The 23,871-nt window shown below is 39.8% G+C and overlaps 1 protein-coding gene across 2 annotated transcripts in view; it reads left to right on the top strand.

Annotated features, from left to right (window-relative positions):
* Positions 1-23,871, top strand: part of CTNNA2 (catenin alpha 2) — a 469,832-nt gene that overhangs the window by 76,026 nt on the left and 369,935 nt on the right. For both annotated transcript variants that reach the window (XM_059845428.1, XM_059845429.1), the window contains exon 3: positions 20,366-20,561. In XM_059845428.1, the coding sequence (XP_059701411.1) occupies positions 20,366-20,561 (196 nt within the window). The remainder of the gene's footprint in view (positions 1-20,365; positions 20,562-23,871) is intronic.

The raw sequence follows: 23,871 nt of genomic DNA, 5'->3' as shown, positions 1-23,871 counted from the left end.
TGGGCTAAAAAGGAGGTAGAACATCAAACTGGTGAAGGTTTCACAAAGGAGGTGTGCAGAGAGGAAGGCTGGCTCTCTCCAGTCACTCTCCTCTCTCAGTTTTTTGTTCCAGTTCCACTGCCTGGTTTTGAGGCAGTGATTTGATTCTCAGCTAATTCTTGCTTCAGGGGGAAGCTGTGGTTTAGGTGCAGCTGCTATGGACTGAGATTTACTCCCTGGTTTCACTGTCAATGAAGGTGTGTCAGCTCAATGGTATTCTGATATTTTCAGTGTTTTAACCAAAAGTCCAGATGATGGAATGGAGAAATGCCTTCAACACCCAGCTTGAGCTGGGGCTGGAAGCCTGCTGGGAGACAGAATGAGGAGTCAACATAACCTTGGCAAAGTGCAAATGATAATCTGAAAATATAGAATCTGATTCAGTGCAGACAATTAGAAAGCTCTGCCTTTGGCCAAGTGTAATTAACTGCATAAATACACATCAGTGACCTGCCATCACAGAGGGGACAAGGAATTGTAGAATGCCTCATAGATGAGCATGGCAAGAGTGTTGTGATTTACTGAACAGGCCTGCACTAAATCAGCTGTGGATCAGAGATAATCCATCCTGAAAAATATTCCTCCCATGCTTTTCAGCCCTGGTGGGGCTGTACTGGTCAAGTAAGGTCAAGATTCAGGGAATATCCTGAGCTGGAAGGGACACACAAGGATCATCCAGTCCAGCCCCTGGCCCTGCACAGACAGCCCAACAATCCCATCCTGACCCAGGGAGTGCTGTCCAAACCCTCCTGGAGCTCTGGCAGCCTCGGGGCTGTGCCCATTCCCTGGGGAGGCTGGGCAGTGCCCAGCACCCTCTGGGAGAGGAACCCTCCCTGATATCCAACATATAAATCCCCCTGACCCAGCTCCAGCCATTCCCTGGGTCCTGTCATTGTCACAGGGAGCAGAGATCAGTGTCTGTCCCTCCAGGATTTGATATAATGCCCAGTTTAAGCCCTGCATTGAGCAAAGATTTGACTTACAGGGTGTCTAGATAAGAGTGATAACTAAGAGTAGAAACCTTGAAAACATGACTTTCTGTGAAAGATGGGACAAAATGGAGCAGTTATTCTAAGGAAAGGTGAGTGAAGTGGAAAGTAGCAGTTCTCAAATAAATGAGGAGGCAATGGGACAATTTGTTTTCTGTGGCAGGAGTGGGTAGGAAGAGAAATAATGGAGTTAATTTCCAAGTGGGAAGATTGCAAATTGATATTGGAAGAAGCTCTCTTGCAGTAAGACTGGGGAGGCATTGGAATAGATTTCCCAAGGAAGTCATGCAGTGGATGGTATTCAGAGAATCACAGAACCATTAAAGTTGGGAAGGACCTCTAAGATGATCAAGTCCAACCATCAGCACAGCACCAGCAGGTTCACCACTAAGCTGTGTCCCCAGGTGCCACATCCACACGTGTTTTGAACACTCCCAGCCATGGCAACTCCACCACTGCCCTGCACAGTCTGTTGCCATGCTGGACAGCCCTTTCTGTGAGAAAGCTTTTCCTGATACCTGATCTCAACCTCCCCTGCTGCAGCTTGGGGTCATTTCAAGGTCTGTAAAACCAGAGTTCTGCCATGCCAGTGCCAGGAAGGACAGAGAGGTGGAGCTGGTTCTGTTTTGGAGTGAGATAGCCCAAATATTTTCACACCCTTTCCATGCATATGGTGCCAGAATGATTGTTTTGTCTTTTTGTTTTGCTAAATTTCATTCTTTGCCTTTCTGACCATCAGTGAACAGTGGCAATCACATCACAGCATCTCTTTGGAACAACAGCTTTATGTATAGCCTTGATTTTTCCTCTCTGTGCCAACTTTTTATTTTAGCATTGAAGTTTGTCTCCCATTTTATCCCTAAAAGCAGCAAGTGTCCTCTGTGCTACTTTGTGGTCAGCTTTAGTTTGATTAATTTCATTAGCATAATAGTGGATTTTATGCATACTGTGCCATCTGTTTCCTTTCCACTTTATTCATATATCAAATGCCAGAACTGTTCTTGAGGTCTCAGGTCTTTCCTCTGTCCTTTTATTCCTATGTCCTTTTATTTATTATGTCCTTTTATTTATTATCCTTCAGCTGAATTTGAAGGCTGAAGTATTTCACTTCCAAGATCTCTATCACAGGCCCAAGAGAAAGTAAAGAAACTGATGGAGACCTTTGATGAGCAGAGGTACTCTGTAAGATCTTGAGTCCAGGGATCTTAGCTGTTACATTTTAATTACATTTATTATTGAGTTATATTATTCTGGGCTTTGGGAAAGGTTATGATTACAGTCTGAGCAATTTCCTGAAAAGAAAAAAAAAAGATGTGAACAAACACAAGGCATAATATTAAGATTTTTTTCATAGTACAAGCAGGAAAGGTTATGATGCTTTTTTTGACCTTTCTCCCATTTCAGTTCTCAAGACATTTTTTGTTAAGAAGAAAAAGATTGTCAGATTGTGCTAGTCTAAAAAAAAAAACTGTAAGATTTTTATTAAGTCGTGGGATTGAGATCAAGGCCTGGGTCAAGAATAAACAACCACACTGTCTTCACACAGAGACTGATAATCATCAGAAATAATGAGAAATGCAACTTTACCTAAATGTTGTGGGAGTCTTTGTGGTGTTTTGCATTTTTCTGGGCAATTTTTCTGCTCTCTGTGAAAGGGTGACTCTTTCCTGCGTGTTAAACAGAAGGAAGGAATGTGCTCCTCTGGAGTGTGTGCATGTGTGGGTTTTCCTTTTTATTATTTTTAGAGACTGCATAGCTTCAGGTCAGCACTGAGACTTCTTATTCTCCTAACAAATCATTCCTTCCCACTTAGTCTGAAAGAGCCTAAATATTCTTGGTGAGGAAGTTCTGGCTTCCCCCTGAGCTGGTGCTCAACTTTTGAGACTAATAAGCAACCTAGCACCTTCTTAAAAATCAGAGAATTGATCAGCTGGAGATAAATCAGCACCTGCTCTTCTTGTGGCAGCAGCATTTTAAATGGGGACTTTATCTGTGGGTGCAAGCTGTGCCCCAAGTCAGGGCAGGGCCAAGTTGGGATTCATTACCCAGGCAGGAGCATCATGTGCCTGATGAATAATGGCACCTTTTAGTGCTTCAGTCCCTCCCCAGCCTCTGCTGGAGCTGCAAAGTTTATCAGAGATGTTGGGACAGCAGGGGGACCACAGCCTTCAGAGCCTCTGTGGCTAAACAGGAAATACTTGGGGTTTACAGAACTTAACAGATCTGAAAACCTTTGCTTGTGCATTAAATTAAATCATTTTTCCTTTTCTAACAGATTGTATTTAAGAGAGCATAAATACTTAATGACTTGAATTCATTTGCTGGCCAAAAATATTTAACAGATGTAAGTGGGTTTCTATGGTAATTGTCTGAGGTTGTTTAACTTAATGTCCTTTCTGTGAGTCCTGTTTCATTTATGAATAAAAGTGAATATTTAAGCCTCATGAGCATATTACTTCCACCTGCATTTGCCTGTGTGGGAAAACATCAGGTTATTTAGATCTCAAGTTTGCTTGGTGGTGACACATATGGGGAATGTTGAAGGTGTCCTCTGTGTGAATTGTGTTTGTAAAACAACATCTGTCACTTAAAGGCAAATCCTGCCTCATTTAGAGGAAAGGTTTGTTGTTTGCCCCTTGTTTTCATGGTATATTATGATTTTTTTTACCATGTAATTTAATTTTGTCTCACCTACTCAATAGTCAACATTGTTTTAAAAATGTATCTAGAACATTTTCTATGAAATCTGAATTCCCAAAAAAGCCTTTGGGGGAGAATAAACATATCAATGGTTATTCCAGTACTGACCAGCTTCTAATTCTTCTGGAAATCTGAATATATTAATTGAAGCAGTTTCTGCTTGTCCAATACTGCAGGAGATCTTTGGGTGCTGACCTGGCTTAATTTAATTGCTTAAGAATGGAACCTTTCCTCCTGATTTTATTTTAATTAATTTCTATTCACAGTCATGGGTGCAAATTTTTCAAATTAATTAAAATCAACAATAACAGCAAATCTTGAATACACAGAGGAATATTGGAAAAGAGAAAGTGACACCCAAGAAATGTAAATATTTCTAATTATTATTGTGTGGCACAGTGATCTGTTTGTGTTCCTGAAAACAAACATTTCCTGCTATTGTGAGTAATCCCATCTTAATTTCATATAACTAGATCCTAAAAAAGACACTTGTTCTTTTCAGTCTCATCCTTCTTAATTGCTGATATTTTCAAGATGTATGTTAAGATAGTTGTTAGGCTTTAGAGAGTTTCTTGTCAGCTAAAAGCAATTCCTTCACAAATTAGTAACTTTAATAATTCTGTGGATGTGTTTTTGGGCACTGCCCCTCTGTTGCAGACCTGTGTGACTCTGCTGGGATGAGTGCAGGGATTGTTCATCCAAGTTTCTCTTGAAGTTGTGGATTAACTTTGAACAATTCAGCATAAATCAATATATTTTTGTTTTCTGGAGATGGTGTTTTCCTGTTTCAGAAACAATCTGACCAATCAGATTTAATAAAATTTACTTAGCAGTTTGCATCAAAAATGCAGATTCTTGGCTTGCACAGATTTGAGGAATCTCATAATTCAGAGTGCTGATGATTTTATTTGTCTGAAATGAATGTACTGAGCAGTCTCTTCCTTGTATCATGTAAAATTGATGAAACTTTTAAAAAGGGTTTTCCACAGGATGTGTTTCTTCTTTTTTTCTTCCAGTGCAATATTAAAAACAATCCATAAAAACCTCAAACACCCCAACAACCTTTGTCAGGCATGTGCTGTTCTATACCCCACTCCCACACCTTCTTCTAAATCCTCTTCTCACCTTTCCAACAGTTTGTCAGCACAGCAAATCACATTTATTTGGCCTAAGATTTATTGCAAAACCAGTTCACTTTACAAAGGCTTTCAAAATTTAAAAATTGGCCTTTGAAATACTAAATGGTTTACTTAATAAATAGTAATAAATAAGTGTAATTTGTAAGACTGACATTTATCTTTCCGTTTTTAGGAAACTATTTTTAGTTAGCACTCTGTCATCAAAACTTGTGTCTGCAGGAAAGGTTTGGCTGTTTATTTTTTAATGAGAAAACTTGATGCAAAAAGAGGAGAAAGTAAATAATTGGAACAAGAGAGCAAAACCAGCTTGCAGTACAATCCTGATGGAATTTTTAAATAGAGTGTTTCAATAAATAGAAATAGAGTCTGAATGTGCTGTCCTGCATTAAAGTAAGAAAGTTCATTTGCTCCTTCTGCCATTGTTTTATTTTAAATGTCAAGAGTCCCAAAGAGAATTGCCTTGAAAAGGTCCAGTACTTAAATATTGAGTGGAAAAAGTGCAATATCATAATTTTTGAGAGCTAAATCCTTAACAGCATCTACACACTGAGGTGATGCAAGCAACCTTTGCATAAGGGCTCTTAGTTCTGTAATATCATGTATATGAAATCATTTGAGCAGCTTGGTCTTGGTTTTAAATTCACAGTTATTGGCCTTAGTGGGCTTTGCACAAGTTTAACTCCATCAGTTGGTGAATAAGATAATTTATTTGAGCCAAGTGGAAATCTGGTGTGGCTGTGGCTGCTGGTGGAGCAGGACCAGCAGCTGCAAGTCATCGACTGCTGTTCATGATGGGCCAGTGCTGCTGCCTAAAAATGATCCTTGTTGTGGCTACAGATCAGAAGAAAAGCTGTTCTTGTGGGAGAGGAGATGCAGTGGCAGCTCTGGCAGGGAATCTTTCCAGTACAGTTTTGTAACAATCAAATAAATAACCTTATTTTATATCTCTCTTATCCTGGTGGCACTTCCAAAACTTCATACAATTGCATTAAAGAAAATATTGTGTTCAATTACTCATCATTCTGTCATCCTGGTGGATAACTCCATAAATAACAAATTATAGAATTTGATATATAAATCTTAGGAAGGTTTTGTTCAGTGATGTAGAATTATCTTCTAAAGTGATTTAACAGCAAACTGCCTTCTGTTAACTCACTCCAGAACATACTGGGCCTAATCTTTTACTCTGTAGAAATGTAATTCTCTTTAAAATATAAGGGAGTATTTTCTGTAAGGATTCAGAACAAAACAAAAACAAAACAAAACAAACACAAAAAAAAAAAAAAAACCAAAAAGAAAAAAGAAAGGAAGAAGGAAAATCAGGTATTTTATTCCTTCCTTGATAATGATATTCATATAATTTACAGCAAACAGCAAAAAAGAGAATTTATCTAGAAACAGTGCAGGAGATGCATTCATATTTAAATGAAACTTTAATCAATTGACACGGTTAATAAAAAGAGGTTCATTATATCTAAGATAAAAGAACACAAACAATACCCAACCCAAGTGTAAACACACTCCTTGAAGCAGCAGTAGGAGCAGCACTTAGCCTAAAGTGCAAGCTTTCAAGTGGCAGACTGGAAGAATTTTTATGTTTAGTTTAACTAAATGCTTGTTCTTTTAATCCTTTTTTTTTTTTTTTTTTTTTTTTTTCTGCTTTGACTGTGGTACTTAACAAACCACTCGTAGATACTAATCTTAATTTTACTATTCCCAGTCTCTGGAGTCTCCTAGGTTATAGCATGGATGGTATTTTTACCAGCTGTTACATTCCCTGTGGTAACTGCCTAAAACTTCTCATATTGTACATTCAGCTGGATTTATTTGCAAATTTTTTGGACTTTTTATGAGTCAATCCTTGCGGGCCTTTATTTTTGCTACTTAGAGATGTACAGATTTCTACTGACTTTATGCATTGTTCTGAAGGCAGAGAAATTAAACTCCATCCCCAAAGACTTAATGTTGGGTGGTTTTCAACATTTCTAAGTAGCATTTGTGGAGAACAACCATTCTTTGCTTGAGCAGTATTTTGTGGGAAAGGAAATTTGTGTTACAGGGCTTTGTGTACTCTTAACAGTTGTGTTGGAGAATTTTGGCATTTTTTAAAGGCTTTCCTTTTAATAATTAAAGAAAACAGTTTAGATGTGCTTGTTAAGAAGCTGACTGAAAAGATCTGTTCTTTTCCTTTTTAATTTTTAGCAGTAATAGCCTACTGAGATAATTGTTTTTTAAATGTAGTATGGAATTATATGCTGTTAAGGATGACATCTCTGTTAAATAGCTTATTCTTACAAATACAGCCTGAAGTCCATATATTTAGTGTTAATTAATGCATTTGGGTTTTAGTAAAAAGCTTATTTCGTGTCTCTTTGCTTTAGTCAGAATGAGCTGAAAACCAATTTAATGTCACTTTGTGTTTCAGACACACCAACTTCTCTTTGGCACCTGCTGTTCTGTACTGCCAATTGCCACTTAGTGCTGGGAATATATATCAGATTCTTTTCTTTTACATTTCTAAGACTTTTCCTGCCTGTCACTGCCAGTTGAGGTTATATCCCTTCAAATTTTGTGATTTTGTTGTTTCCCTCCCCGCAGGGTTAAGCTTAATCCGGAGTTTCTGGTATTGTGCTGCTATTCAGAAAATCCATGCTGATGGTGGCAATGGCAAGAGACACTGGGTTAGGAAGGAGTTTTTAATTTGCAGCAGGAGGGAAAAACAGCCTGAACTTTGCCATGGGGGAGAAAAACAGAACCCCAAATCCAGGGATCAGGTAGGCAGACAAATGCCTGGTGCTGGGGCGATCAGGAAGGTTTAGGTGCCATATGCAGTGGCATAATTACGTCTATTACTCATGGTTCTGTTGAAACAAACAAAAGGAAAAAAAAAAAGAAAAGTTGATGTCTCCTCGACCAGATCTGTCTGTGGAGTGTGTGGGACAGAAGTGGCTGTTAGTTCTGTGTGGGATGATGTTGCTGCTCTCTGTTCTTCTGACAAAATATCTAGAACAGCAGGAGGAGGACAGAGATGGATCAGTTCCTGGAGAAGCCTGGGAGAAAGCCAATGCTTACTTCAAGTTTGACCAAAGGAGGTTTCTGGAAATGTTCTCTGTTGCCATGTCTGAAATTCTGTCTCTGAACAACAGGCTGTTTGAATTAGCATCTGTTCTGCCTTGGCAGGTCCCTAGTGATGAAATTCCAAAATAAATGTGCATCCAAAGGAGTGTGGCCAGCAGGTCGAGGGAGGTGATTCTCCCCCTTTGCTCTGCTCTTGTGAGACCCCACTTGCTGTCCTGAGTACAGTTTGGGTGCCCTCAGTGTATGAAGGACATGGAACTGTTGGAACAAGTCCAGAGGAGGCCACCAAGTTGAGAAGGGGACAACAGGACCTTCCCTATGAGCCTATGAGGACAGGCTGAGAGAGTTGGGGCTGGAGAGGAGAAGATGGTGTGGAGACCTCACAGCACTTTCCAGTATCCAAGGGACTACAGGGAAGCCAGAGTGGGATTCTTCATCAGGAACTGTAGTGGTAGGACAAGAAGTAATGGGTTAGACTGAAAAAGGTGAAATTTAGGTTAGATATTGGGAAGAAATTCTTCTCTGTGGGATCCTGGCACAGGCTGCCCAGAGATGCTGTGGCTGCCCCTGGATCCCTGGAAGTGTCCCAGGCCAGGTTGGACAGGGCTTGGAGCCACCTGGGCTAGTGGGAAGTGTCCCTGTCCATGGCAGGAAGGTTGGAAGCAGATGGTCTTTAAAGTCCCTTCCACCCCAAACCACTCCATGATTCTGTGACTCTGTGTATGTGTGCCAGCTTAGCACCATAACCTTGTAATTCATGAAATGTGCTGTACTGGAAAGTGATGTGAGACCCCCCCCCAGCCTAAGTGGATGAGGTGGTTGATCTCCAATGGCAGCTACACCCTGTGCATGACCATCAAAAGACAGCTTTGAGTCTCATTTTAGCTGTATAGTAATGACTTGAAAGCTCAGTCCGTTGTTATTTAAAAAAAAAAAAGAAAAACAAACCAAAAAGATCCTAAGGAACCTTTCCACAGACTCCATCAAATCTCTCACATAAGTTTTTTGTAATAACACAACTCTGTTCTTTTTCTGGTGGTGTTTTCTTTAGGATAGGTTTTTTTTTCTGTGTTGCTTTGCAAAAGGTACACAATAGTGAGAAACGTAGATGAAATATAAGCTTTGCTTTCTAACTGTAGATGAAATACAGAATTTGTCTTCTCAGTCTCTTTACAATGTTCAGGGGATATGGGAACTACAGAGAAGGTCAAAAATTGGCTGGACTTCTGGACTTCAATAGTAGGGGTGGAAAATTGATGGCCACCAATTGCAAGGGAATTCTGCAGGGTTTGGGGTCAAGCTGACCTTGTTTAATGTCTTGTCATTGGTCTGGGCAGTGGGGTGAACTGCACCCTCAAGAAATTTCCAGACAACACCAGTTTGGGAGGAAGGTTGATACGCTCAAGAAGTAGGGCTGGCATGAGGAGTATCTCAGCAGGTGGGGAAATGGGCTGGCAGAACCAAGGGAAGCTCAGCAAAAGCCAGTGCAGAGTCCTGCAGGGGGATGGAGTCACCTGGTGCTGTGGTATGGGCTGGGTAGAGGCTGACTGAGCACTGCCCTGCAGGGAGAATGTCAGAGTCCTGCTGGAAAATTCAGAACATGGGACTGGAGAGCCATGTCAACATGGAGCTGTTTTGGTGGGTTTAACATAGGCATAACAGAGAGGGAAGGGGGAAGCAAGAGTTCCCCTCTAAGCAGTTGTTCTAAAATCACTTCTGCAGTACTGAGTCCTTTTTGGGGCTCATGTCTTGTATTTGTGGGGTTCCCAGACAAAGGAAGGAATGATGAATCTGACTCTTATGTTCTTAGAAGGCTAATTTATTATTTTAAGATACTATATTATATTAAAGAATGCAGAAAGGATACTTACTGAAGGGTAGAAAGATACTAAAGAAAAACTCATGACTCTTTCCAGAGTCCTGACACAGCTTGACCCTGATTGGTCAATAAGTCAAAACAATTCACATGAAACCAATGAAACAATTCACCTGTTGGATAAACAATCTCCAACCACATTCCAAAGCAGCAAAACATAGGAGAAGCAAATGAGATAATATTGTTTTCCTTTTTCTCTGAGGCTTCTCAACTTCCCAGAAGAATCCTGGGCAAAGGGATTTTTCAGAAACATGACGGTGACACTCATGAATAAACCAGGCATTGCAGTACTGGAACAAATCCTTACCCTACTTTGAAGGTGGCCCTGCTTAGTTGAGGAGCTGGGCTAGGTCTCCAGAGGTCCCTTCCAGCCTAAATGGGGTTATGATGATGTGTGTAACAGCTATGAGGATAGTGAAGGCTCTAGGGGGGCTGTATGAGGAGTGGCTGAGGTCAGTGGGCATGTTCAGCTGGAGAAGAGTCAGGGTCTGCAGCTCCTCCCAAGGAGCAGGTCTGACCTCTCCTCCCTGTGACAGTGACAGGACCCAGGGGAGTGGCTGGAGCTGTCCCAGGGAAGGTTTAGGTTGGGTTTCAGGAGAAGGTTCTTCCCCCAGAGGGTGCTGGGCACTGCCCAGGCTCCCCAGGGAATGGGCACAGCCCCGAGGCTACCAGAGCTCCAGGAGAGTTTGGACGCTGCTCCAGGCACAGGGTGGGATTGTTGGGCTGTCTGTGCAGAGCCAGGAGCTGGACTGGAAGATCCTTGTGGGTCCCTTCCAGCTCAGGATATTCTGTGATTCTGTGCTAATTTGAGAATTTTAAGTTGGCGATGGAGTTTTTATACAGTGTGTGAAATGTGCAAAATAAACAACCTAAATAAAGCACCCTTGAGGGAATGCTCTCTTCTGCCTTCCTGAGTGGGAATTCATAGGTACTCTGGATTTGCAGTCTCACCAGGATACTCTTTGCTGTTCATAACATAAGCCTGAGTGCAATGAAATGCTATGATGAAGAAGTTAATTTCATTATTATTTTTATTATTCAGAATAGACTCCCCAGAAAATTAAGTAGTATCAGTTCTGGGGGAGTTTTGAGTTAATCTGTGTATATATAGAGTGGAAGACTGCTTGCTTCTGTTTTCTGCTCTTCTTTATGGGCAAGGTTTTCATTAGAAAAAAAGATATATTAGTTGTTACAGAGAAACCAGAGCACTAACTCACCACATATGTCTGAAATAGTTTACTTCCTTCACTTATAGTACTTTACATTAACTGAAACAGAAACTCCTGGGAATCGTTTGCCTTTGGTATTTAGTGATGTATGAGATTGTTTTCAGTGCTGTTTAGGGCAGTTCACAAACAATAACATTACCCTCAGGAAGCAACTCCTGGTGGAGTAACTCCCCTCTCCAGCCTGGGGAGATCAGCTGCCTGTGAGATATTGTTCTACCTGCCTTTGTAGTTACCTGCTAACTTATTTTGGTACCCAGTTCAGGATTATTTAAATCCTTTTGTGCTGTTTCTCCTCGTACAATGTCTGAGTCATTGGAGAAAAAGCCTAAAGAAAGATAATATTGATTTTTCTATTCCAGATGTGGTACCTAGTAAGGTAGGAAATAAAACTTGCAGGTGTTTTATTCCCTCAGTGTAATTCTAGACTGGTTTGAGTTGGAAGGGGTACTGAAATTATCCAGTTCCACCCTCTGCCAGGGGCAGGGACACCTTCCACGATCCCAGGTTGCTCCAAGCTCCCTCTAACCTGTCCCTGGACACTTCAAGGGACAGCGAGTCCACAGCCCCAGAATTTGTTATGAAAAGCTGTAGAACCTCACTAAAGCAATTGCTATATTTTTCTTTTTCCTTAATTTTTTTCCCCCTAGCCAGTACAACTTGCTGCCTGCTCTGTGGTTGAGTTCCTTTGATAACTGCATCTTAAATACTGCTGCTTTTAAGATTGCTAGCAGATTTTTAAACCAACAACAAGTGGCAAGAAAATAGTGCATTAAATATCAGCTGAGAATTTCCCCTTGTCAGGCATGTGCTGTTTACAGTGCCAAGGCTCGTGCTCTCCTATAGATCCAATGAAACAACCCTAGTACAATGGATCCAGGGATTGCACAGGAGTTTTTCTGTTACTCTAGTGTGGTGTGCCCTCATGTGGTTAAATGCAATATCTTCCTTGGATCAGTCTGAGACCCTCTGGATTTATTCTCTGTTCTGCTAAAGAACCAGCAGAAATAAAAGCTGCTGGTGGAATGGGAGGCAGTGTGATTCCAAGTAGGCTTTTGGCATTTTTTTGGTTTACAGCTCTAAAGTGATTTGGTACTTTTGAGATGAGTATAAATACACTTGCATTTGATTCTAATTTAACTACAGATCTGTGTGGTTTTTTTGTCTTTTTTTTGTTTTTTGAGATTTTGAGGATGCACTTAGTGATATTTAGGCCAAGGTGGCTTCGTTTCTGATTGATTAATGCTGCTGAGTATGGAAATGGAAACTTGCTTGTTGATTTTCTCCTACATAATACATAATACCATCAATCTTTTATTTTTGATACCCTTTGAGACTGAATTTTGTGATATTAATACATAGCTATTGACTACATATCTCACATATTCCATGTGATGTGTTTGTAAGCTTGACTTCTAGTGCTGTATTTTGGAAAGAATTGGAGTTATTAGAGTTATGAGGTATTGCTTTATACTTTGATTTGTACTTTTTATTTTATCCATTCACATAGATTGTGGGCAGCTTTTTTGGGGGGCTTCCTATCCTGACAGGAAACTGGAGATGATGATGGCTTTTCTTCTACACCCAAAAGTAGTGCAACAGAGTTTTTCCCAAAATTAAAAGTTGGTAAAACTGCAGAAAAACACGCACTTATGGCATCAGTGACATTTACTGTTTTAATTAACAAGGAAAATAACAGATGTCAGCAAGGGCTTGCAGTAGTAATAACTTATTAACTATGAGAAATTAACTAAAGTTACTGAATGCAAAAAATTACTTCATCCTCAATTACTGCTCACTGGTTGCCAAGCTCATTTAACACAGCACTGGAAGTTGACATTTCTGGCTGCTTTGAGGTCACATTATTTAATGTGTATTTCCTGATTATCAGGTAGATTCCAGCTTTCTGATATTTTTTAGCTGGGGTAAGATAAACTTCATGTTTTACTCTTTCAAGGAATGTTTTGTGCATTGTGGTCTGTTAAATCACTGCTGAGTTGCACAGAGATGATCATTTGGAGCCAAATAACTTTGCCTTTGGTGGTTTCAGCATTTCAAGTTCCCACATGGATACGTGATGTTGTCTCACTTGGACAATGAGAAACAGAAGGAAGATAGTGACAGGATCACAAGCAGGAAGGATATGCCAAATGTTGCTCCAATTAAAATTCAATCTCTGCTATATAAAACCCAGAAGGATCCTTGATTTAGAGCTTTGGAAGACTTGAAGGTTTGGAGGTGCCAAGTCCATTTAGGCACCCAGCTCTGGGAGTGTAATCCATAAACAGAAGTTACATGATTAGTTCTCTTCAACACATGGAGAAGAGAAGAGAGAAGCTTAGGAGTGAGATTTAGAAGATGTTGTGGGAGAGATGTGAAAGGGAGCTTTTTGAAATCCCATCCCTTTCCAGAATTTACCTGCTGGACTCTGAGCCTGCAAAGGGGAGCTTACATCTCATGGTGATTAATAGAGCACAAGTTTGCTTGGACTTAGCTTGAAATCTTTCTTCAGGGTTCAAAAATGGCCCATTCTTCTTTGTGGGCTTCATTCTTCAAGCCCAAGAATGCTGGTGTTGCAGCCCACCTTCTTGTAAAATATCCCAGATGTAAAGGTGGTCACCCCTGGAGGAAGAAAACCTTGTTCACTTCTCTGCTGAGCCTGAGGAACTTCAAACCCACATTTCTTAGCACCAAGACAATGCTGTGCACCCCATTTTGTGGCCTGGCCCCTAAGGTGATCATCCTGACAAAATTAGGCCATTGTGTGGGGAGGAATTCTTGTTCCTCTTTTCATCTTAGTGGGATCATGAACCACTCTTATGCATAATGAAGAAAGAGATGAGAGAAAATGCATGTTTAACACAAGCCATTGATATGAATTTTTGAAATGGTGCAGCCTAATGTGCTTTGGTGTAACATAAAAAAATGAAATGATGGGAGTCTGTGGATTCTGTGCTGTCTATGGCTGTTGGACTTGACTGGGATCAAGCCCTTTTGTGCAATTAGAAAACTCATAGTGAATTACACATTGAGAGGAACATCTTAAAATTTGACTTTCATAATTTTCTTGCATTTGAAGGCATTGAACAGATTTTTTAGGAGTCAGATTAAGCCAATGGTTTTGCTAAAGAATGTGTAGTTGCTCCAATTAAACACTGCTGCAGCTTTTCTCTCTTGGCAAAAGCTGGGATTACCAAAATCCTAACAAGATACTGGAAACGTGTTCAGGAATGGGGTTATTTAGTTCTTAAAAGTGAGTTTTTGCAATCCTGCCTGCACAGAGAGGGGACAGTAATGAGTGTTTCTGCTTGTGCTGCCAGTTCCAAGAGATGGTGAACTCCTGGAGTTACCAGGTGAGGATGGTGTGAGGAACCTCAAGGTAATGTAGAGGAGCAAGTGAATCCTTGGGAAACCTGAGGATTAAAAGTCTTCTGTCGTTCATGGGTGGAATATGAACTTAATCTCTTTTTCCTGTCTACCAGGTAATTCCTGGAATTCATATTTGGCTTCTAAATAGCATCACAGTCCTTTAGTGCCAATTAACAGGAGAAATTTGTCACAAAAGGAGAATTTAATAATCTTTGCGTCTAATTTATTACAAATTAGAGGCAAATTGTATTATGGGAGACATTTTATTAGCCTAATTTAAATTGATTCTTGTTTCAGTTATGGGAGAGTCAGTGAAAGCATGCTGCAGGTTTTTGTTGCTTCATTTTTCATGAAGATTTGTAGGAGGAACATAACCATGATTCTTCATTTAATTGTATTTTTCTAGTCTTCTTTTTCTTAACAATATGTTTTGTGAAAGCATATTTCAGGCTTGTATGTCTGTTGTAGACATTTTTGATAGTTTTTCATGAAGATTTGTAGGAGGAAGGTAAGTGTGGGGTGGTTTATTTATTTTTTATTCTTTTTGATAGCATAACAAGTAGTCAGAAATTCCACTGAGAATTAATACTTGCTGAAGAACTTTAAAAGTGCCTTATGTAATATTCAATCACATTGGCCAGGATGTAAACTTCTTGCAGTGGTGGGAACACTGATAAGAAAAATAAAAATTAGCAGCGATGGTGTTGCTATCTCCAAATTACATCCTAAAGGTGCATCATGTGGGCAGAATATAAATATGCAGATTTGTTCAGGAATCAGTGTTTGGCAGCAGAAATGTGAATCAGGGCTGCTTGCTGTCCTCAAGCTACACTGAGGATTAAAATATAAAATATCCTGGCTCTAATCAGTGTTGCCTCAGTAATCTGGGTGCTTCCCAGCCAAAAGGGAGGTGTGGCACTGGCATTTTGTAGCACCCCAGCCAATAATTTCTGCATTAGGGAGAGGAGCCTGCTTGTTTCTGAATGCCTCTAGCCCCCAGGTGTTTGCAAACACTGAGGGGAGCTGGAAGGAGTACAAAAAGCTGGGTTAAACCACTGGAATTCAGCATGGATGGGCAAAGTTCTGTTCATCAATGAGAATCCAAATATCCACATAGAATAGAAAGAGAATTTCAGTTCTATGAATTAGGTAGACAGCTGGTGCTAATCGTGTGGAGATAATTACAAGAGTTAATTATGTAAGCTGTTATGATTTATGGGGTAAGGACAGTGGCAAATTACTCAAGTTGATAGGGAAAATTGAAGAACAGTTATTATCAAAAAATGGAGTTGTGTTACAGACTGAATCGTGCTCAGCAGAACATCTGTGTTCACACATATTGGTGTAATAGAGAAAAAATACCCTTCTTTTTGTGTGGCACTAGAAAATAAGCACAAATATGGGAAAAAAACCCAGCAAGTTATCTTCTCCTCTGCAGAAATGTGGAAAAAATCCAATTTAGCTGCTTTTCTGTTTTGTATGTGAATTAAAAGTAGTTGTTGAAAGCATTTTCTCCTGTATTTTGCTCAGTAACACCTTGAGTTGGAGTGGGATCAGCTAATGAGCTGCTGCTGAGAGCCACATCATAACTTAAGTCTTTGAGGAATTTGTATGGCAAAATCCCATCCCTGTTTGCTGTGCTGCTGGATGGTCCAAGGGAAGGTCACAAACACAGTGCTCAGGTCTGTTCTCCCCCTCAGGTGGAGCAGGGAATGAGATCTTCCCATGCAACCCCCAACACAATCTGCTTCTTTCTCCAGGTGTTTTGAAAGGTCTCTTCTGCCAAAGGAAACAAAAAAAAACCCAAAACCAAAACCAAACCCAGCCATGAGACAGTTTGGAAAAAGATGTTTTGTGTTTCCAGACAGTTGTAATGACTTATTTTTTTTTCCTTTGATGCAATAAACTTCTTTTGGAAGCAGCAGGATTTTGAGTGCTCGGGGGTGACTGTTGTACAGCCAGTGAGGCAATGAGAGGGTGCAGTGGAGTGGAAGGGCAGCTGATATCCAGGAAAAAAAAGGCCCTTCCATTGAAATGTCAGGGCTGTCTTTGCTCAGGTCATTGAGTGTTGCCAGCACCTTGGTGATCTATGAGTGCATGAGGAGAGAGGAGTAACTCGTAGCTGTTCACATCCAAAAAATGCTGCTAGGAAGAACAAAGAATACTTAACTTGAAAATACAAAGGGCATAGGGGAGAATAGTAAGTTTTTAATTTTTTTTTTTTGTAAATAATTAGTCATCCTTCAGAGAAACTCTTTTACATTGATTGCAACTGAACAATCAGAGCCAAGTATTTTTCTGAATGGTTTTCATAATGTTTGCAGAGCTGTATTTGATTTCCCTGCTTTGGTTTATTAAAAACAAGGAAATGCATAAATGCTGTCCACCCTCAGAAAAACTCCCAACAGCCTCTGTCATTGATATTTAAATGTGTAGAATCACAGAATCAAAATTATTTGTGCTGGAAGAGACCTTTAAAGATCACCTGGTCCAGTCCCTGTGCCATATGCCACCAGTGTCCTCAAGCCTTTCTCCAAAGGGCTGCTCTCAATCCTTTCATCACCCAGTCTGTGCTGAAAACACAATACCAAGGCATCTGTCCTGTGTGAGGGACCAGAGAGAAACCATAAGGGTTAGCAGGATAATTAAAAAAAAAATAGGGAAAAAAAAAGGCCTATCAATATTTGCCTGAAGAGTTGTCCATATGTGCTTGTGTTTAATGTGGTTGTGGAAAGTCTTGGGTAACTCATGCAATTTGAGCAGATGCTGAGCAAAGAGAAGGCAAAGGGGGAGAATTACAGCTCTGAAACTTGTGGCCCACCTCTTTCAGAAATCTGTAGGGAAGACAGTTGAATTCAGAGAGGCAGGAATGTTCTTGTGTGAGCTGGAGCTGCTGACAGGGGATTGATTTGATGAGTGTGTGATCCAGCTCTGTCCCCTTTCCCTTCTGGCATTCCCTGCCCACACCTGACCTCTGCCATAGGGAAATCCTTGTTAATAGAATTTTCTGCTTTTAGCAAAGGCATCCTCACCTTTCTTTTGTGCTGCTGGAGCTGGGTAAGGAGGCCTTAATTCAGGATGGGGCTGAACTATTAATTAGTGAAGTTCTGTTATTCCAGCAGAGATCTGTGCTAGGACCGTGTGAAGCTTCTTTAATAAAATAAGAGAGCAAGGTTCCCTAGTGTGATCACAAAGCCAGGATCATTACAAGGCTGCCAAATGAGCTTATGGTAATTATCAAGTGATATATTTGATAATTGTACAGAATTTTGGGTGACTTCTGCATTAATTAGTAACAGAAGCTGAGAGAGACATTCTTTCCTTTGTACCATTTTAGGTGGGGTAAGATATTTAAAATAAACCAGTTAGCTTTAAAGCCCTTATGAAAAACTGAGCTATTTTATAAGATAAAATTTTATTATTATTTTTGCTTCATTTTTTAATGCAATTTACATAAATTCATAAGTTATTGGATTTTTAAAAATAGGAAGGAAGTTGGATGCCATGGATTTTTCAGTCCCTGGTATCAGAAGCCTTTCTTCCCCTTTGCCCTGTCCCAGTACAGCTGACTTTGTGGAACAGGAATTCTAATTTTGGAAGAGAATGCTTTTTTAGCCTCTGAACTTGCAATTTAATGTAATTTAAAGAAGCTGACACAAGGTGGGTAAAATGGCAATATTCCAGTTTTTATGAGTGGTTTTTCTCCTATGGGAGCTCTGTATTGCCCAGAACCCAACCTGTTGGTGCAGAGACTGGAATCCAGAATTCCTTTTCCAGGGGAATGTCCTAGCCCCACATGGAGATTTCTCTCCTTGTTTCATCTGGATGCTGTTGATCGGAGGGTAGTGAGATGTTGTCTTTTTTGGATTTCATGCCAAAATTTTAAAGCCTTTGCTTCAAGTTTACAAATCACTGAGTCAAAGAAAGCCTCTAGCACCGTTTGTGATCCTGTGCTCTCTTGCTGGCACTCTTCCATGGTTATATTTGAGTCCCACCTTTTGACATGATGGAAACTTAATTTTTTAATGCTTGAAACAAAACAAATAAGACAAAAAAGAGCAGCAAAACATTTATGAAGTGGGCTAAAACAGCATACACCAGTATTTCCTTTTGAAAAAGAGGATTGACTTTGGGGGTGCTCTTTTCTACACGTGGATTTCCAGACGGGGTAGAAAAAGTCTCCATCTTCTGTGGTAATCTGGATTTTCCTATGGACTATGTTAGTTCTGGACTCAGCAGCTCAGAGCATTAGCAAAGGTTTTCTGCCAGTGCTGGATCCTCTTCATCTCTAGGGCCTGCACATGTTCATCTGCTCTACACAGAAGTTCTTAACTGAGAAGATTTTGAGCACTTGTAGACAATTAAAGTGATTTTTCTCTATTTCTGCATATTAAGCAGCAAAACAAAAAGCAGTTCTTTTATTTTGAAGAGGCCCTAAAGAAAATAATAAGAGATATTTTATTTCAATCTTTTATTATTTCTACATTGGGAAGTTCTGATAAACTTTTCTTATTGTTTCATGGTGGGTTAGAATGATTTGCATTTCTGTAGGTGTCCATAACTAGATGCCAATGACAATGATCAGTTGTGAAAGTATTTTCAGGAAATTTCATGAGGAATATTTGCAAGGGAAAGCTAATAAAGAAAGTATTATTTCCAGATATAAACAGTGGGGAAAAAACCCCATATGATGGATGAATATTACATTTCAGTAGCCAAGCAGACTCCTTCCTGAAAGAAGGCTCTGGAATATATTTTTTTCTCCCAATACATCCATGTATATGGTATTTTCAAGCCCTGATTATATATATATAAATATAGGTACATATATTTATTCTTCCACAGTCTGTAGTTTTAAGATGTGATTTGGAAAAAAAAAAACTGGCTGAAAGGAAAAAAATGTAGCACAAAGAGCATGGTAAAAAGGCTTTTTGGTCAAAACTGTACCACAGACCTTGTCACTCTTCTGGTAACAGGGATGAGATGACAGTGAATTTTCATACTTGATTTAGAATCTTTTGGTTTTTAGGGAAATGTCTTTATGACAAAGGCATTTATTTTCTTACAGCAAATTTGTGGCTTAGAACACTGATACAACACTAGAAGTGCCCTGGTTTATGTCCTGGTTAGGGAGAACTGCATCCCAGCTCATTTTTTTGTGCATTTAACACCTGATGATGCCCAATTCAATATTCCAGTTTTACAGAGCAGCAGCCTGGTATTACTGGAATCATTCAGGATTCCCTCTTTGCCCAGCACTCAGCTGTGGGATGTACACACTGGGCTGTGATTTTCAGCTTTTTAATCAGTTTATTGGCAGCTCAATAAAGAATTCCTTCAGGAGATTCTGCAAACATGGAAGCAGTTTCCTTCTGTTTAAATACTGGTAGGATCATTTTGCTGCCTGCTGTGGTTTTTTGACAAAATATTGGGAATAGAGTGAAGCAGCACTAAGGCAAAAAGTTTTAACCTGTATAATCTTTGCAGGGGGAGCTCTTTGTACCGTTCATATCTGCAAAATGGCCACAATGTTTTTGTCACCACTTGCATGTCACTGCCAGTGCATTATCTCAAGGGACAATTGCTTTTTGAGTGGTTTCTTACCCTTGTGTGTTCAGATTCCCTTTTATCAGTGTCTTCAATTTTTAAAAATGAAAACAGGTAACAAAAACGATGCTTTGACACCACAGCCCTGCTGTGCCTGGTTCTTATCTTTTTCTTTTTGCTGCTTGGCTGTGATTTGCTTAGCCCAGACTGAGGAGAGGGTAAAAGGAAAACCCTCTTTTGTGGGATGTGCCGCTGGATTTTATACTTCCAATTCTATCTATTCAAAACATGTGGCCACTACATCCCTTCCAGGGCACAGAAAATAGTGTTAGGATTGAATTAGGTGTTCCTATAAATAGGGAATTGTTCAAACTGACAAAAACTTGTTTTTCCTGCCCAAAGGTAACGACACTGGTGAACACGAGCAATAAAGGACCGTCTGGCAAGAAGAAAGGGCGCTCGAAGAAGGCTCATGTTCTGGCTGCCTCCGTGGAGCAGGCCACTCAGAACTTCTTGGAAAAAGGAGACCAAATTGCTAAAGAGAGCCAGGATCTCAAGGAGGAGTTGGTTGCTGCTGTAGATGATGTTCGAAAACAAGGTATGTGGGAAAATGTCGATTCTTTTTATTCATTTCTGCCCAGGCTGGGATTAAATGTGTGAGATGGTATTTCTTGTTTGGACTCACATCTTTATTAGTTCTTATCTCTATCACAGTCTCACAAACTGTGAGTTCTACAGCACTTCACTAACAAGGCAAAAATGGAGCCCCATCTCTCTCTCTCTACAAGGTCTTTTAAGAATAAACTGTCCAATTAAAAAATGACACCTAAATTATTTTTACTTTTAACCCAATAACCAACCACCTATGCTCCACAATGTGGAATTTTTTATCCAATTACACAAAACCACCCAAACCCATGGAGAAGAAGGTGAAGAAGAAGGACCAGCCTCTCCCTACAACCTCCATCTTGCTGTATATATATTGCTATATTCTAAAACCTTAAGCTCTGAAGTTTTCCACCATGTTTTCCACACTCTTCTATTCAAACTCCACACCCATAATCCCAGTTTTATCATTCAATTTTGGAAGCCTTCTCCATGGCCTCAGGTTAAATGTAGTGTTCTCTTGGGTCTGTCAGCACAAAAAGTCTGAAATTCTCAGCAACCACGGTCCCAACAGGAAAAAATGCTTGATGGGAGGAGCTTTGCCCAGTGTCAAAGCTTACTGTTCCATTTCAGCCTGGTTTTTATTCTGCTGTGTGACAAAATGATGTGATTTTTTTTTCACTTGGCTGAATCTGAGCAGTGGTTTATAGCCTGTGGGTGCAAATGTAGCACTAGGATTATGGTACATATGTTTCTGAACAATCTAACAATTATCAACCAGATAAAAGAGCAATATAGAAATACTTGTGGTTTCAAATATTTAAAAATAGTATCAAAGCATAAAAATACAAATATAATAACAATATTGAAACAATTATTTTCTGGGTGTTGGTGATAAAATAAATGGATACTCACAAGATCTGATAATTTTTTTTCAAAAGCTAAAATGGGTATGAGGTGCTTTCAAATTTACCTGTGTGGTAGGGGAAAACTATGTTTTCAATATATGCCTATGACAAAATGTTTCAGTTGTATTGACTTTGTAATTATTTTTATTGCAGCAGAATTAAGTACCTTTCAGGTTTATTCCATTGTAACTCCTACAATCTAAAGATACCATCTGCCAGTATCATCAGCCCTGGCTTTTAGAACAAGACTGTGAGATCTCCAAGTGAGATTTCCAAAGGAGTCTAAAGGACTTGGGTGTAAAATACTGATATTCAGTGGGTTACTCCCCCAGAACTCATACTAGGTTTTTTCTTTATCTTGTGAAAATTGAGCTGAAGTGATCATAAGATAAGGCAGGGTTAAATTTTGTGCATATAAGCACTGATTAGTAAATATTCCAGTCTGTTCTCTCCTGAGGGTATTTTTTTCCTCCTCTCCACTCTGTGTATATTTGGTTTCACTGTTTTCATGTTCCTGTGTGGTTTAGATTTTCTTAAACATTCAATTGTCAGTGCATAAGAATAAGTTAAGTATTTGCTGTATGCTCTATGTACAATGATAGTCCAGTATTCTGGTGGGGGTTTATGGGTTGTTTTGGTTATTTTTTCTGCTGGGTGTTTATTGTTGTCATGATTTTGATTGGGTGGGGGTTTTTTTTGGATTTTTAATGCTGATGCCTGGCTGTTTTGGCATTAATTTTAATTTGTCAACTATTTCAGTTTCTGTTGCTTACATGACTTATTTTGTGTTGTGTCAAGTTGTAGCTCAGCATCTTCAACGGTGACATGAGTGCCCATGCTCTCTCTGAATTTATAACATTTTCCTTTTGTGTTTGTGATGCTGACTCAGCTTCTCCTCAGGAGCCTTCTCCTGAGTTAGAAGCATCAACCTAAACTTGCACACGTTTTATCTAGACTGAATTTCTGTCTTTTTATGACAAAAAGACTTTTACTTTTCTTAACCTATATTTAGAAAAAAACCAACCCAAACAACAATGAAGAAGCAGAGAGGAGGAAAAAGATCTTAAAACAGAATTACACAGAGTGACACAGACATTCATCTCTTGTCAACACTCCAGGCTGGGAAAAAAGCCTGTCAGAAAAGTGGAGCAGCTTTTTTTGGGGCCTGTTCAACACGATCCCATAATAAGGAGAGCAAGAGACAACACACACCATTATTAGCACCCACGAGCCGTGTAAATGAGAGCAGCCCTGGTGTGATGTGAAATGATATGTTTAGCTGGGTGGCATAAAGAGCTGGATTAATGAACTGAGGCTGTGTTTTCCTGGCTGATTTCCTGGCAGGGTTCCAGCTGGGATAATTACATCATCAACCTAAAAATGTCTGCGGCACTTAGAGCTGCCTCTTGGTGTGCTCCTCATTTCCTGCCCTGTGTTGCTGGGTAGGGTTGTGTCCTACTAAAGGCTGCAATTCACTCCAGGGACTCCTGCTTTCCATTGATAGGTGTGGAACAAATGCTCTGTATCATTGCAAAAGGCTTTGCAATGGATGAGAGTGTCCATAGTGTTCAGATTCTTGTTCCTTCTCTAGTGTGGAAGGGTAATTTCTGTTGGCTGTGGAAAAGTTTGGTGATAAACAGGTTTGATTTATAAAACCTGTTCTGAAAACACAAAGAGCAAAAAACAAAGGATTTGATGCCTAAAGCTCATCCCTGTGTATCTCTGTATCCCATAATGATTCCATGATAGGAACACTTACACTTCAAGACCACCTAAATGAGATTATCCAGTTGCTGGGCCATTGAATGTTTTGCTGTGGGTGTTTATTCTGGTACTGTCAGAGTTGTGTAAAAGATCTCCCAGATAGGGGACAAAGAAGACCTGGAAATGTGGAAGTTTATAATTCATGCCTTTTTATATTAAGGAATATAAATTAAGGAAAAGCAGACAGATGTTGAAACCAGATGATCTGTAAGGTCCCTTCCAACCCAAACCATTCCATGATTCTATGATCATAAAGAATAAAGCTACAAACCCTTAGAATTGCAGGGAAGTGAAGAAGAACTCACAGGAATAAAAATACAGCATATTCTGTATGCGCAGCATAAGTATCTAAATGCAACTGGTCTTTTATTGATCAGTAGAGAAAAAGGAAATTCCCTGTGGAGGAGAAATTCAGGCCATGATTGACACAAAAATCTATCAAGAACTGCAGTTCCACTGGGCTCCAGTTTGATTAAATTTCTTAGGACACAGCCTGGGATGCTGTAGAAAGCAACACAAGGAAATAGGCTATATTCATGTAAATTTATTTTATCTGGTAAATGGCTTTGGCAATGTCTGTCTGTAGGTATGTGCTGGTGACTGCCTGATTTTAATGTAATTTTCCTGGAA

This window comes from Haemorhous mexicanus, chromosome 4 (genome assembly GCF_027477595.1).
Source record: "Haemorhous mexicanus isolate bHaeMex1 chromosome 4, bHaeMex1.pri, whole genome shotgun sequence".
NCBI lineage: Eukaryota > Metazoa > Chordata > Aves > Passeriformes > Fringillidae > Haemorhous > Haemorhous mexicanus.
This window is presented reverse-complemented; position numbering and strand designations above follow the sequence as displayed.